At 54.1% G+C, this 15529-nt stretch overlaps 1 protein-coding gene across 4 annotated transcripts in view; it reads left to right on the top strand.

The window, feature by feature from the left end:
* LOC123935478 (pseudouridine 5'-phosphatase) overlaps positions 1-15529 on the top strand; it is a 74910-nt gene that overhangs the window by 30161 nt on the left and 29220 nt on the right. For all 4 annotated transcript variants that reach the window (XM_045996305.1, XM_045996304.1, XM_045996306.1 and 1 more), the window contains one exon: positions 3758-3976. In XM_045996305.1, the coding sequence (XP_045852261.1) occupies positions 3758-3976 (219 nt within the window). The remainder of the gene's footprint in view (positions 1-3757; positions 3977-15529) is intronic.

The following is a 15529-nucleotide window of genomic DNA, read 5'->3' as shown; positions in this document are numbered from 1 at the left end:
TCTTTGGAACGGTTTCCTCGCAAACTGCTGTCCCCTGAGTGTGTGAGGGTGTCGTCACGCGCTGGCGCACGCATCACTGGATCTGAGGAGGGTAATGACTCGTTGAGATCCTCGCGTACTCACCGAGGGTTTGGGGAACTTGATCCACATTGTGAAGAAACGTCATCTGCACCGTCCCCTGCACATTGATAATTCCACGGCCCGGTGTCTTTTAAATTAAAAGTTCTGACGTGAGGCTTTAAATAAACACTGCTTAAAGCATTTTATTTTTTAGGATCTTATTTATTCATTTATTTGACAGACAGAGATCACAAGTAGGCAGAGAGGCAGGCAGAGAGAGAGGAGGAAGCAGGCTCCCTGCTGAGCAGACAGCCCAATGCGGGGCTCGATCCCAGGACCCTGAGACCGTGACCCAAGCCGAAGACAGAGGCTTAATCCACTGAGCCACCCAGGCGCCCCAAGCCTCACCATCTTTTGTGCCAACTAAACCAAATCAGACCCAAAGAGGCCTCCCCCCGTGCAGAGGCGGCGTGTGAGCCGTCCCAACTGCCTGACAGGTGGGAAGGCTGAGACCTGTGTGTTTGGTGCCCCACCACGGAGCAGAGGGTCCGAGGTGGTCCAGGGGACCGAGGCCGCAGCGAGGTCCTGGCAGAACACATTCGGGGGGCGATGGGAGGAAGAGCAGGGCCCGGGGACAGGGTCGTGAGAACGGTGACACCCGTCAAGCCAGCAGCCAACACGTGCAGGCGTGTTGTCCTGTGCAGGCATCGCTGGGCCCCCGTGGGGGAGATGCACACCGACACATCGGCGACCCCGCCACAGCCACGGCTCACGGGGACAGCGCCACGCCTCCTGCCATCCACGGCCGGGCCCGGGGCTGCTGCCCTGTGTGCCGGGCGGCCCCCAGACGGGGTGTCGGGGAGGAACAGAGGTCTTGGGTGACACCGGCCGAGCGCGGGTCACAGCCTGCCGACTTCCAGAGCAGCTTCAGGCAATCCCAGATAGGCACGCACGCCCGCGAGCACGTCAGAGTACGTGAGCACGTATGTGGCTATGAGCACCTGCATTTGGAGATCACGCATGGGATTTCCTTCTTGCTCGTGAACGCTGGGCCTCTGCTCTCTCTGCCTGTCCCCCCCGTCTTTACGTCACTGTCCGCCGGGTCCAGATGCTGTCCCTGTGCAGAAGAGGTGGTCTTGTCGTTGGTAAAACCATACAAAGTCAGTCTAGATCGGGCCCCGTTCTGTTGCTTCCTGCCCCGTATGCCGGCCTTCCTGCGGAAATGAGAGCAGGACGGTCCGTGTCCTGAACTCGTCGGAACTCGGATTCTGTGTGTCTTCCAAGCCGTGTGTGATCAGCCCCCGTCCGTCACCCCCGGGCCTCCCCGAGCGTCTGTGTTGCTGCCACAGCCAACAGTGAGGCCAGGGCCCCGGGGACGCCTCCCGACAGAGCCTTTCTGCGTTCCCAGGCTCAGTATCACCAGCACACACTCGGCCCCCCTGTGGCTTCCCCGGTCTGGAAACGCTTGCCTGGCGGAGACCTTCGTCACTTCTCAGGCACCTTTCCTCACACGTGGATTTTCAGTGAACGGACCTTTCTGCAGGGGCCCATGCCGTATGCAGGATGCCCGTCACGGCGACAGCCAGCGCGCATGAGCCCTCCCCGAGACGCGGATACGCGCCCTGCGAATGTTACCATTTTCAGTCCTGGCCCTTGGAGTATCGGAGCTCGTGGGGTTGCCCTGCGAGCGTCACTGCTGTTAACCGTATTTCTGTCCTAAATGCTTGAGGACCTGTCCCGGCTCACGGCGCTGGTGGTTGCTCGCGTCACTGTTAACGTCGTGTATGTGTTAAACATGGAGGCACGTCACCGTGAACGGATGTCGATCTGGTGCCGCCTCGGCTGTCCTGTGCTGCGCGAGCGCGGATGCTGCCGCTGACCACCAGCTCTGCCCCGGGATGCGCCCTGAGGCGGCTGAAGCTTGACTGTCTCCAAAGTCTCCAGCTGGGATCCAGTACCCAGACTGGCCTTTCGTGGGGACACATACAGCCTTGTGAGATAATAGAAACCGTATACGTTGGTCTGGGCTCCCCATTGCTGGCACAGAGCTCCCCGAGCCGTCCAAAAGTCCCAAGCGATAATAACATCCCTGGGTCGTCCTTGCTGTGAGTGATGTTTGCCGTCGGACCCTGGTTCCTGAAACCGAGCTCCTCAAGCCCTCGTCCTTCCGTGAGCGACAGGCCCGTCTTGAGTTGTGCAGAGGCCCTCCCCGGTGGGCTCCTGCACCGGCCGAGCAAGGCGTGCTGGGAACCGTGGCGCTTCCTGTTTGTCCGCGTCCTCCGGACGGGGGTGCAGGGCTGCAGGTGGGGTGGGTGATGCCTGTTGCCTCCGTGGTGAAGCCTTCACGAAAACCACAAGAGTGCGGGCGTCCTGAGAGCTTCCCCGCTGGTAGACACGGGCGTGCAGGTGCCGGGAGAAAGGCACACCGGAGAGACCGCAGGACTCTGCGCCCTGCCCCGTGCAGCTCGCCCTCGGCCCGTCTTCCCTGCGCACGTGCCCCTGCATCGTCGCTCGTGCCCTGTGTGAGACACCAGGGGACAGTGAGTCAGCCTTTCCTGACCACTGGCAGCCACTGTAGCCAAGCCGTGGGGCCCAGGACGGGGTCCTGGGACCTGCCATCCACGTCACAGGAGACAGCCAGGGCTTGAAATTGGCATTGCCACGGCCTTGGGGGCAGTCCTGTGGGCTGAGCGCCGGCTATTTTCCAGTATGACCGATACACACTACCCTGTTGGTTTCAGGCTTCTGTCGTCGTGATCGTGCATTTCTGTCGTCGTGATCGTGCATTTCTGTCGTTACAAAACAGTGCCCACGGGCAGCCCAGTTAGCCTGTGTGCCGCACGCAGAGCTGTCCCGAAGTGTTGACTGTGTTCCCCCATCCCTCTGACTGACTTCCTCCGCGCAGTGTGAGCCTCCAGGTCCCTTGGCCTACCGCACCCATTCCCCGCAACCCCCCTGCCCTCCGGTGCCCACCGCGGTGTTCTCCGTGCTGAAGACTCTGTTTACTCTCTTGGTTCCATCCTTGAGATTTCACAAGGGAACAAAATCATACAACCTCTCTGTCACTCTGACTGTGCAGAACACCGTGGAGGTCTGTCCGTGCTGTCCAAAAGGGCACGATTTCCTTTCTTCTAAGCAGTGCTTTCTTCTGTGCACTGTCCTTATCCGTTCGTCTGTCCAGGAACACTGGGGATGCTTCCATATCTTGGTGTTGTCCATAATGCTCAGTGAACATGGGGTGCACAGGTGCTTCTTTCCTAAGATTTTATTTATTTATTTGAGAGAGAGAGAGCACAAGCAGGGGGAGCAGCAGAGGGGGAGGGAGAAGCAGTCTCCCCGCCAAGCAAGGAGCCCGATGTGGGGCTTGATCCCAGACCCTGGGATCATGACCTGAGCGGAAGGCAGATGCTTCACCGACTGAGCCACCCGGGAGCCCTGTGCCTATGGCACGTGTGTGTTCGAATGAGCTTTGCTGTTTCCTGCAGGTGAATACCCAGAAGCAGCTGGACTGTGGCGTAGCTCCGTCCTACACTTTCTGCTGCTGTGCAGAGCATCTGCCCCCGTTTGCATTCCGTTTGCATTGTCCGAACAGCCTGCGGCTTTGCAAGCATGTCCACAGCCCCCCGTGCTTCTCGGGCCACAGGGCCGCCTTGGCACAGCACGCCCCCTAACCATCGCCGTGTCTCTCTCCCTGCAGATACCGAGCGGCTCTATTCCCTGGTGTTCCAAGAAATATGTGGCCGGTACGGGAAGGAATACAGCTGGGAGGTCAAGTCCCTTGTTATGGGAAAGAAGGCGCTGGAGGCAGCCCAGATCATCATCGACGTCCTGCAGCTCCCCATGTCCAAAGAGGAGCTGGTGGAAGAAAGCCAGACAAAGCTGAAAGAAGTGTTCCCCACCGCGGGTCTGATGCCAGGTACCGTGCCCTCCCGCCAACGGGATTGTACTCGGGAGCTTCCGCGGCCTTGTTCAAAATCACGGCAAAGGGCCAGCGCCCGTTAACGCGCTGGCTTTGTGTCGTCTTTTGTCTCGATCCCGTCTCAGCAAGATCTCGTCTTGTGTGAGGCTCCCAGCCACCCCAGAGACGGTCTGGCTGACCCTATGCTGTGATTCCATCTGAGCTTTTTGAAGTAATACGCGTTCCTTTCCCTGCGTCCCGAGATCCAAAATCATTCGAACCGTGTTTGTCCCGGTGTTCTCTAAACAGCGTATCCGTGGGGGCGTTGCTTCGGGATCTAGTAGGTGGTTTTGCCTCTTCCTGTTCAGAATCAGGGACAGAATTATCTCAGCGACCGCTGAAACTTCAGCCCATGTGTGATGAGCCAGTCGCTGAGTCTCCCCGAAGAAGCTTAACTTTTTTCTTTTCTTTTTTTGTTTTTTTTTATTTTTACAGTTAGAGCACAATTCATTTGCAGCATGTCTGTAAGCGCTTCACCCCTCTCTCTCCTTGTTTTCCTTTGAAAGCAGAGATGACTTTTCATCTTTTCGTGGCGCTTGTTAACTGACGATCGCTCGGAACTGAATGGTCTGCTGTTTCTTGCTAGAAGTGAGAAGGTCAGGAATGTTCTAGATGGCAGGGCCGAAAGATGCTTAAAAACCGAGGGCGGTTTTAGGAATCTTCAGGAAGACAGGTGAATTCTCCATCCTGGAATTCCTAAAGTGAGGAGAGAGAGAGAAAAAAAATCTGCCGTTACTGCAGTGCCTTTGGGATATGCAGTTGTGTTAAAGTGAGTCCTAGTCGTTTCTGAAACGTGTGTGGTTTTAGAAATATTTATCCATCCATCCCAGAGTGCACAAGGGATCAGGCTGGAAGTAGAGAATTTCCTGGAAAGCTCCGGCAAACGCCAGTGCCCGTGACTCGGAAACCATGTGGGCTGTGCGTGGATGCCAGGCCTAGCCGAGTGTCAGTGGGTACAGGCTCTGTGACGCACGCCCAACGCCGCGGCTCCCGTCTTCCGCCCTTTGCACACACAGATGGCCTGATCACCCTTCCCGATGCAAACACACCCGCACAGCTCCTTTCTTAAGATTTTTTTCTTCAATTTATGCATCTGCAAGAGAGACTGCGTGTGCACAGACAGGGGAAGGTCAGAGGGAGAAGGAGAAGCAGGCTCCCCCTGAGCAGGGAGCCCGACCTGACCCAGGGCTCCGTCCCAGGACCCTCAGACCATGTCCTGTACAGCTCGTTTTTAAAATGATGGTTAAAAGCAGACACAGTAAAACTTATCGTCTCACGCACCTTGACGCGTCCACTTAGCCATTGCAAGGGTGACGGTCCCCACCATCCATTTCTAAACCGTCTTCGTCTTGCAAAACAGAGACTCTGTCCCCATCCACCACGGACTCCCCGTTGGGCCTCCCTCTGGCACCACGAGTCCACATCCTGTCCGTGTGAACTGCACTGTTCCAGGAACCTCATATGGGGCGAGGGGGGGTCCCTCCCGGGTTTGTCCTGTCCTGACTGGCTTTGGAACGTGGCGTTGTGTCCTCAAGGCCCTCTCATGTCGCAGCACGAGACACGATGATCTCCCTTTATTTCCCGTTGTGTCGCTAGACACGCTGTTTGTCCCTTCGTCTGCTGAAGCTCACTGGAGTCATTCCCTCGTCTGGGCTCCCGTGAGCCTGGGAATGCAGATACGCTTCTGAGCCCTCGCAGTCGGCTTCCCTGCTTCTGGGCCCCGAAGAGGGCGTCTTGCTGTACGCAGAGGTTCTGTTTTCTGTCTCGTGAGGAGCCAACGTAATGTTTTCCACGCCGGCAGCACCGTATGGCTTTCTCTCTCCCCGTCCACAGGTGTTCCAGTTTCTCTGCGTTTTCACTGACACTTAATGATTTTCTGTGGGCCTGTGGTTGTCCTTAGTACCCATTCTAAGGTGAGTGAAGCAACAACTCATGGTCGTTTTGACGCGCGTTTCTCGAATGATAAATGATGCGGAGCATCAGTCCACTTGCTTTTGGCTGTTTCTGTATTTCCTTGGGAGAAATATCTCTTTAAGTCCTTTGCCCATTTTTAAAATAGGGTTAAGTTTTGGTTGTTGTTAAGTTAGTTGTAGATAGGCTGTTGTGAAGTTCTGGATAGACCCGTTATGAGATACGTGGTGTGCAGATTTTTTTCTTCCTGTTTCATGGGTTACCTTTTCACCCTCTTGATGGGCAGAATTTCTTAGGTTGGACGTAGTCCCTTTTGTCTGTGTTTGCTCTCCTTGCCTGTGCTCTTGGCGTCGGATCCAAGACATCATCACAAAGTCCGTTTTCATAAAGCTGTCCCCCTGTTTTCTTCTAGGAATGGGACAGTTTTGGGTGTTTCGTTAACTTCAGGTTCATCTTTGGGTGCCCTGTAAGGGCTGAACGTCATTCTTTGGCCCGTGGATACCCAGCTGTCCCACTTGGGTGGGACTTTGTCGAAGAGGCTGTCCTTTCCCGCTGGAGTGGTCTCGGCATCTTCGTTGAAGATCCTTCCACCGTGTATGGGAAGGTTCATTTCCGGGCTTTCCGTCCCGTTCTGTTCGTCTTCATACCAGGACCACGTTGTTTGCATTCCTGTAGCTCTGCAGTGTGTCTTCAAGGAGTTCAAGACGTCCAACCTCTAGTATTCCTTTCTGCTGTTTTTATGGCTGTTCAGAGTCCCTTGAGGGTCCGCATACATTTTAGGATGAATTTCTGAATTGATGCAAAAAAACCGCCCATGGGATTTTGGTAAGGATTGCTTTGAATCTGCGTATCTATCGCTTTGGGTAGCGCGGACATTCTAACGGTGTCAGACTTCCCGGTTCATGAACATGGGCATGTTTTCCATTTACTCGTATCATGTGTTTAAATGACTCTCAGCAGTGACTTGTAGCTTCCGTGTACAAGGCCTTCACCGTCCTGTGTGTTCATTTTTGATGTATTATAAATTGTTTTAACTTTCTTTTTGGATTGTTCACTGTCACTATACAGAAATGCAACCGATTTCTGCGTGCTGATTTTTGTGTCCTGAAGTGTTGCTGAATTTGTTTTCAGTTCTAACAGTCTTGGTGTGTTTGGAACCTTCAGGGTTTTTACGTGTAAGGTCATCGTCATCAGCGAGCAGGGAGCACTTCACGTCTTCATTTACATCCCGGATGCCTCTTACTTGTCGTTCTTGCCTAATTGCTCTGGCTAGGTCTTCCAGTAGGATGCGCAGAACTGTTCCCTTGTTCCTGAGCTACGAGGAAGCACTTCCCACCTTTTTCTGTTGAGGATGGTGTGAGCTATGGGCTTTTCACCTGCAGACTTTGTTATGTTGACGCAGCTTCATTCTCCCTGCTTTCTTTTTCCCAGCTTGTCAGTTAACTATCTTGAGAAGGTGTTGAGTTTTGTCTGTTGCTTTTTCCATGTCAGGGGATGTCGTTTTTGTCCTTCATTTAGCTGATGTGTATCACGTGGGTCTTTGTGTGTTCTGTTTGTCTGTCTGTGCATTCCAGGAGTAACTTCCGTTTGGTGACGGTGTATGATCCTGGTGCTGCCGAAATCAGTATGCCAGCATTTTATCGAGTGTTTCTGCATCAATATTCATGATAGCTGTCAGTTTCCTTCTAGTGTTTTTGTCAGCTGTTCATATGAGGGTAATGTCAGCCTCACAGAATGAGCAAACATACCTTCCTCTTCAAATTTTTGGAAGCGTCTGCGCAGTATTGGTGTTAATTCCTCTTTGGTTGTGCGGTAGGCTTCATTGGTGATGGCTTTTTCTTTGTTGGGAGGTTTCTGATTGCTGAACACATGTCCTTAGTATTTCATATCCAGTCAGGCTCTCTGTTTCTTAATTCGATCTTCATACGGGGGCATATGTTTCTCGGAGTTTATCCATGTCTTGATTATCTAATTTCTTTTTCTTTTTTTTTTTTTTAAAGATTTTATTTATTTACTTGACAGACAGAGATCACAAGTAGGCAGAGAGGCAGGCAGAGAGAGAGAGGGGGAAGCAGGCTCCCTGCTGAGCAGAGAGCCCGATGCGGGGCTCAATCCCAGGACCCTGAGATCATGACCTGAGCCGAAGGCAGAGGCTTAACCCACGGAGCCACCCAGGGGCCCCTATCTAATTTCTTGGCATACCCTTTTTTATACTATTCTCCTAAATCCTTTTTTTTTTTAAATTTCTGTGGCACTGGTTTTAATGTTCCCTCTTTTTCATGCCTGATCTTAGTTATTTGAACCTTCTCTTATTTCTTCTTAGTTAATCTAGCTAAGGATTTGTCCAAACAGTTCACATTTTTTTTTAAAGATTTTATTTATTTACTTGACAGAAAGAGGTCACAAGTAGGCAGAGAGGCAGGCAGAGAGAGAGAGGGAAGCAGGCCCCCTGCTGAGCAGAGAGCCCGATGCGGGACTCGATCCCAGGACCCTGAGATCATGACCTGAGCCGAAGGCAGCGGCTTAACCCACTGAGCCACCCAGGCGCCCCAACAGTTCACATTTGACCTGGATTATCTTTCATTGTTTAACACCAGAGCACCCATCATGTATTAGGCATGCAAATGCCTTTTTGCTTTCTTATCTACCCAGGCCTCTGAAGTGCTTTTCCTTCTTGCATTTTTGTCCTGTGTTCTAAGAAATTCTTGAGTCGTGCTCCACGGCGGGACCCAGAAAATGGGAGTGCAAACTTTGGCAGCTGGCGTGGCCTAGAACGCTAAGACGTCTATGTCCTGACCGCTACATGGCGAGTTGAGTCGCAGTGTTCCCATTTGACTTTCAGAATGACTAGGTATCCTCTGCAGTCAGAGATACTCACAGAAGATCACCAAATCCCGAAATTTCTGCCTTGAAAGTGCGGCAGGAGCTCCTCATTGAAAGACAGTTGAGCCCTACAGAAGTTCCCAAGATGACTTCTCTGTCTACCACTTGTCGACCTCTTACCCGCTCTCGTCGGTGAGGCTGGTACAATTCCAATAGGAAGCACAAGATGCCGTACTTGATTCGGACGGACCCTGCAGAAAGCAGGGGTAGCTTTCTACCCTGAAACACATGCTTCATCCTGTCTCCCTCCCATTCCGCACCCCACCTGACGTCTCAGTGCCTGAGCCAAACTTGAAATCCACCGCAGAGGTGACCTCCCAGAGCCCTGGTGCAGGAACAACATTCGGAAAAAGTACCCACCGTCCTCTTTCTAGATCTGGGTGTTCGTTGGGTTCACTCCCTGCTTCAGTCCCATTGTTAAACTGGGGATGGTCCGGTAACCCCGGATGACTTTCATCCCTTCTCTTTCTCTTCCTTTCTACTTTCTGCTGGGGTATTTTTGGTCCTGGAAGTCACCTTGGGTTTATTAGATGAGAAGGCTGCCTGTTGGGAGGGTGTATTATTAATTCACTGGCATTCATTATTTCCTGCTCTCAAGGTGAGAGCTGAGGCCCACGCAGGTGTTTAGCAAGTTAAATTGGAGGAATGGATGGCAGATTGCCAGGGAAAGCAGCCCCAATTGTGATGCAGAGCCCTGTCCTTCCCCGGAGCCTTCGTCTAGGACCAGCCCCTTAATATGTTGTAGGGCTGTGCCCCTCTCTGGGCCCATCCCCAGGGGCAGGAGCCCGTGGTGGTGATGCAGGGGTGTGTCCTTGCCTGGGGCCAGCACCAGGGGCAGGAGCCCCCCACCGGTATGGTGCAGGGGCGTGTCCTTCCCTGGACACGTCACCAGAGGCAACAGCCCCGTATTGTGATGCAGGGGTGTGTCTGTGTCTGCCTGGACAATAGGGCTGACCCACTGGCTTAAAGACACAGGCAGGACTAAGGAGACCCGTCCTCCGGTCAGTAGGGCTGCATCGATAGATGGTGTAGCAAGGGCCCCTTCTGGAGGAGTGGGCCATGGACGCCCCCAGCAGGAAATACTTGGGAGCAGTGTGCTGTGTAGGCACTTTGTGCGTGATTCCGTAGGCAAAGGGGAACCACCCGTTAGTGAAGGGTTTATTTAATGGAACCAGAGCTCTTTTGCACTGTGGCAACAATGTAGAAAAGTATCCGAACCTGGTCCATCTATGGTATGTTTCCTGGGCCTGTAACAGATGTGGTTTTACATGTTGAAATGGCATACAGGAAAACCTTGTCAGTGGTATTCCCCGTGAAAGGTGTGGGTTACCTACATTCTGTCTCCGACCCGTTCCTTCATCCGTGGATTCTTCGAGATCGATGCAGTAATGCATTTTGGCATAATTTAGTCAGTGTGATAATTTGGCTTACAACGGCAGTAACAAGAAAGAGCTACCTTTCATGGTACGGAATCGTCCGGAAGGCTTTCCTGTTCTGTTCTTCACTGGCTGTGGGATTTCCTAGGCGAAAGCCTCGGGCATGGGCGCTGGGCCGGTTCAGAGGAGTGTGACAAGGCCAGGTCCTCACACACGGGCACCTCTTGGCCCTCTGCCTCCTCGCTGTTTACGAGATCACCCCGAGGGACAGAGCAGAGATGACGACCTCGGCGTCTGAGGGGGGCAGCTAGCAGGTGTCCTGGTCTCTGAGGTTGGGGTGTGTGTGAGGGATCAGCCCCCACTGTCCCACCGAGCTCTCCCGAGTGTTTCTGGGACTTGAGCCCCCCCAGGAAAGTGCGGGTACATGGTGGAGTGTCTGTGGGGCCTTTCCCCAGGCGCATCCGGTCCTCACGAGGGCTGAGAAGTGCGTCATCTCTTCTGCATCTCTGCTCAGCCTCATGGGCAGACAGTGGCCATCCATGTAGCCGCCTGACCCAACACCGTGGGGGCCCTCGTCCCGTGGCCTCCCATCGACGCAAAGTGTGTGCCTTTTCTTTTCCTCCCGGGTTCTGTGTTTGTGATTCTTACAGCCTCAGCCCCCGGAGGCCGTCAGCAGGGCAGTCGACAGCCTCCCTGCCCTTCTGCCCGTGCCCGTCACCATGCAGGTGGGCAGGAAGGCTTTTGGTCCCTGGGCACCGTCCCGTCCCATTGTCTTTCCTCCCTGAGCCCTTCCCTGCGTCTAGTGCCGTGCCGGAGTTCTGGGGGACCTTCCCGTGGGGTGTGTAGTCTGCTGAGGGGGCGAGACCCCACAATAGGTCATGCCAAACAGAAATTGAAGACGGGCTGCGGACAGAAACAAAATACGGCGTCTGCTTCCCGACACAGTGGCAGCTTTTTCGCAGGTGCTGGACATGGGGTAAACCGAGGACAACGTGTAAGGTACGTGCAGGTGAGCAGGGAGGGCACGGCTGTTCCAGGTGGAAAGGACTGGGCGTGGACTTATGTCAGGCAGCAAGGGACTTGCTTCTGTGACCCCTGGAACCCGGGTCTCTTGTCTCTGGTGTGCTTGAGGAGTGCATGGGCAGGGCTCTCAGCTCCCTTAGGGGAAGGTCCTTGGTCCGGAGCTCCGTTCTTTGCTGCGTCGCAGACTGGGTAACCGGTGGGATCTCGAAGAAGTTGTGCCGGAATCAAACCCTGCTGGGGCGGGGGCTGTCCCTGTGGGTTCATGGCACCTGGTGAGGCGGTGGGGGCCAAGCTGAGCTAGACGGGGGCCGGGACAGAAGGACTTCAGCTCAGGGGGAGTCAGACGGCCGCAGTGGACCACCGGCCCCGTGTCCGGTGATGCCAACACCAGTTAATGCTCACCTGAGAGTCCAGGGCTGGAGCTGAAGGAGGAGCGGGTTCTTGAAGGTTCGAGGCTGTACGTTTGCCAGGTTGGAGGCTGTACGGTGGCCAGGTTGGAGGCTGTACGGTGGCCCGGGTGAAAAAAAGAGTCTTAGAGCTGCCCACGGCAGTGTACGAGGATGGTCGGCGAGTCTCAGAACGGTTCTCATACGTGAGATTCATCACCGCAGGAGTAAAGGACGGTCCTAACTCTGGGAACTGTCCCTTCATGGTACCAAGTCACCACCACAATGTCCCTTCTTTTAATGAGTCTGTAATTACAAAAATGATGCCTGCTTCACGTAACACAGAAGGGGAGACGTTGGAAACCCCGTAACTCTTCCTCCGTGGACGTAACCTTTCCTTACTCCTTCATCACCAGGGAGGGGATGTCCTTCCAGACCCCTCACACGGCCTCTGTGTTTGTGTGGACACACGCATACACACGTGCACTCACACGCTCCGTGAAAAAGTAAAACGATTCACGAACATCTGTAGAAACTACGGACAGGATTCATGGCATGAAAACTTTTTTTTAAGATCACAAGTAGAAAGAGAGGCAGACAGAGAGAGAGGAGGAAGCAGTCTCCCTGCTGAGCAGAGAGCCCGATGTAGGGCTTGATCCCAGGATCCTGAGATCATGACCTGAGCGGAAGGCAGAGACTTAACCCACTGAGCCACCCAGGCACCCTGCGTGAAAGCTTTTTGAATTCTTTAAACTGATCATCGGACACTGCCTTTAGACAGAGAGAGGTAGGAAGGCAGTGAGAACTGTGGGGAGGCTGGGTGAGCAGCCTTGGCAATCCTGTGACCTGCAGGCCGCCCGTAGCTCACAAGGTGCCCGGAGCAGGGCTTCCTGCCCCCGAGCAGTTACAGGGTGCCATTGTCATGCTGCAGGTCCGAACCGCGTCCCGGGCGAAGTGCAGTTGGAAGGAGACATGAGCCGGTTCTGTGCCTGTTCCGGGTCTGCCTGTCCGTAACACGGAGCCTGGGAAACCCCAGAACACAGTGTATGTGCTTTGCATCAGGGTTGCCTTGGGGCCTGCAGGACTTCGGCTCTTTGCCCCGAGACCGCGGAGGGTGGCCTCAGGGCCCAGCACGGAGTCCAGAAGGTGGAGCTCTGGCCACAGCACGCAGCTGTTCCCACGACGTGGCAGCGGTCTCACGTGGAGGAGGTCGGCGTCCTGCAGTAACGTGGAAACGTGACAGCCTGTCGTGGGCTGCTGTCCACGCGGCTCGGTCCTTTCCAAGTCCATGCAGAACACATGCCGAGAAGTCCCAGCTGCTCACGGACTCTGCCTCTCACATTGACGTGTGCGGGAGCAGCCCCGGACCCCAGGCTGATTCTGCCACCCTGCAGAAGCCGTCCAGGCTAAGCCCGGAGCCGGCTACTTGTAATGAGGCTCGCTGCGTTCACTGACCTTGCATAATTAAAGGACACACGTGACAGGTGATGAGGAAAATCATCCGTGAACAACCATGATAATCCGTTCAGCTTATCCCGCGCTGCTTTTCTCTTCAAGAAATAACGTCAGGCACATATCCAGGAACATGGTCATTGCAGGGTGTGGGAAGGAGCGGGAGAAACGGATTACTTGAGGGTCAGATGGAACTGGCAAACCTCGGAACTTCCTCTCTCCCTTTCCTCAAATACGCCACCTTCTTTGATGTTGTATAGGGACCCGATTTCTTTCTGGGTTTAAAATTCCCACGTGGAAAGGCTGCTAACTGCTTTCACAGTTATTTACTAAAGAATAATGGAGACATTCTAGACTAAGCAGAGTGAGATACATGTCTTTACTCTCTAGGATCTGAGGCATTACATGTCTGTGGTCGTAAATGTTTTTCTCAAGGAATTACAATTTCCAGGACACCTGGGGGGCTCCGTCGGTGAAGCGTCTGCCTTCAGCTCAGGTCCTGACCCCAGGGTCCTGGGATTGAGTTCCCTGTCAGGATCCCTGCTCAGCGGAGAGCCTGCTTCTCCCTCTGCCTGCCTCTTGCCCTGCTTGTGTGCTCGCTCTTGCTCTGTCTCTAAAGAAATAACATCTTAAAACGAAAAAAGAATTACAGGTTCTGTTTTAAAATGTGTGGTGGTTTTCCCAGACTTTTAAGTACTTGGGAGGATAAGATAATACAAGAAATCCTTGCCTCAAAGACTTGTCTACTTAAGACGAGAGAAAGTGAATGGTTGTCATGGACGGAGCTAAGAGACGGGGCCGGCTGGGAGAGGGTCTGGGTATGTTCGGAGCAGGTGCTCTCAGGGCTGCAGAGTGCGCACGTGGGTCGCACTCGTTGGGAGTGCGGAGCGACGTGTTGTCCGGATGAGCGGCGGTTGGGGAAGGCGGCCTGGTGTGCCGGTCCTGCACAGCCCCATCCCAGCGGTTGGAAGGCACTCCGGGAGATACGTTGTATGCACACACAGCGAGCGGATACATGGTATGAGTTTTCCGCCTTGTCTCACAGATACAGTTCACCACCGGCACAATACTTCCACTGGGGCTCGATGACTTGCTCAGGAAGTAAAAAATTACGTTTGTTTCTTGTTTAAAGAATCGAAAGCAAGGGTTGGTTACAGCCAAGGTGGGAGCAGCCCAAGGGCCGTTGGTGGGTGAATGGATGAGCACGGTGTTGTGGATGCCAGCAAGGGGTCGTCTTCCGCCTTGGAAATTAGTTCTGACACCTGCTGCCGCACAGACGAGCCTCGAGGGCATGGTGCCAGGCGCACCGAGCCGGAAGGGAAGGACAGACGCTGTGGGGTTCCAGCCCCGGAGGCACGGACAGCCATCCCGTCACAGACACAGAAAGGAGGAATATGGGCGCCACCGCCTCAGCAGGGGGAATGCGGCCTTAGCCTTTAATGGGGCAGCCTTTCGGTTTGGAAGTGGGACGCTGCGGGAACTAGCGAACGGTGTCTTGAACAAGATGAGAATGTACTTAAGGCCATTGCACCCTCCTCTTAAACATAGTCAATTTTACGGGCGCCTGGGTGGCTCTGTCTGTTGGGTCTCTGCCTTCGGCTCAGGTCCTCATCTCAGGGTCCTGGGATCGAGTCCCACATCGGGCTCTCTGCTCCGCCAGGGGTCTGCTTCTCCTTCTGTCTGTCGCTCCCCCTGCTTCTGCTCTCTCTTTGACAAATAAATAAATAAAATCTTTTTAAAAATGCAGTTAATTGTGTGTCGCATGTCCTTTAGCACAATGAAGAAACATTACGTTTGTTTTCTAAAATGTCTCAAGTCTTACGAGGAAGACGTGGTTGTATTTTGCTGAAAGTCCTGGGCAGGCGAGGTGGAAAGACGTCATGACGGTGCGTTACAGAGTGTGTTCACGGAACTAACGGGTGCGCACGCCTCCTCAGCCCCAGGCCGGATTACACAGTGTGCTTGGCTGGAAACCCTTCCTTCGTGTCCTCCGGAGCAGCCACGTGGTGCCGAATGGGTCCCACTGTCAGGACTGTGGTCGCATGAACTCTCGAGCACAGCACCGGGCCCTTCGTGGCTGACTCCCCAGTTGAAAGCCGACAGCCGTCAGCACATGGTTCCTGCATCACTTTCCAGCCCTGGTGCCTTTCTCCGCATCTGCCCAGCATGCCAGACACCAGAACCCAGGGAAGCCCTCGGTGCCTCCCTCTCTCAGACATTCCACGCAGCACGGACTCAAACAGCAGGAATTTTATATTTGAAGATTTTATTTATTTATTTGACAGAGAGACAGATCACAAGCAGGTAGAGAGCCAGACGGGTGGGGGGGAAGCAGGCTGCCCGCTGAGTAGAGAGTCCAACGCGGGGCTTGATCCCAGGACCCCGAGATCATGACCTGAGCCAAAGGCAGAGGCTTAACCCACGGAGCCACCCAGGCACCCCAAGAATTTTATATCTGAAATGATTCACAGAAAATGGCA

This window comes from Meles meles, chromosome X (genome assembly GCF_922984935.1).
Source record: "Meles meles chromosome X, mMelMel3.1 paternal haplotype, whole genome shotgun sequence".
NCBI lineage: Eukaryota > Metazoa > Chordata > Mammalia > Carnivora > Mustelidae > Meles > Meles meles.
Note: the sequence above shows the minus strand (reverse complement) of the source record. Positions and strands in the feature narration are given on the sequence as shown.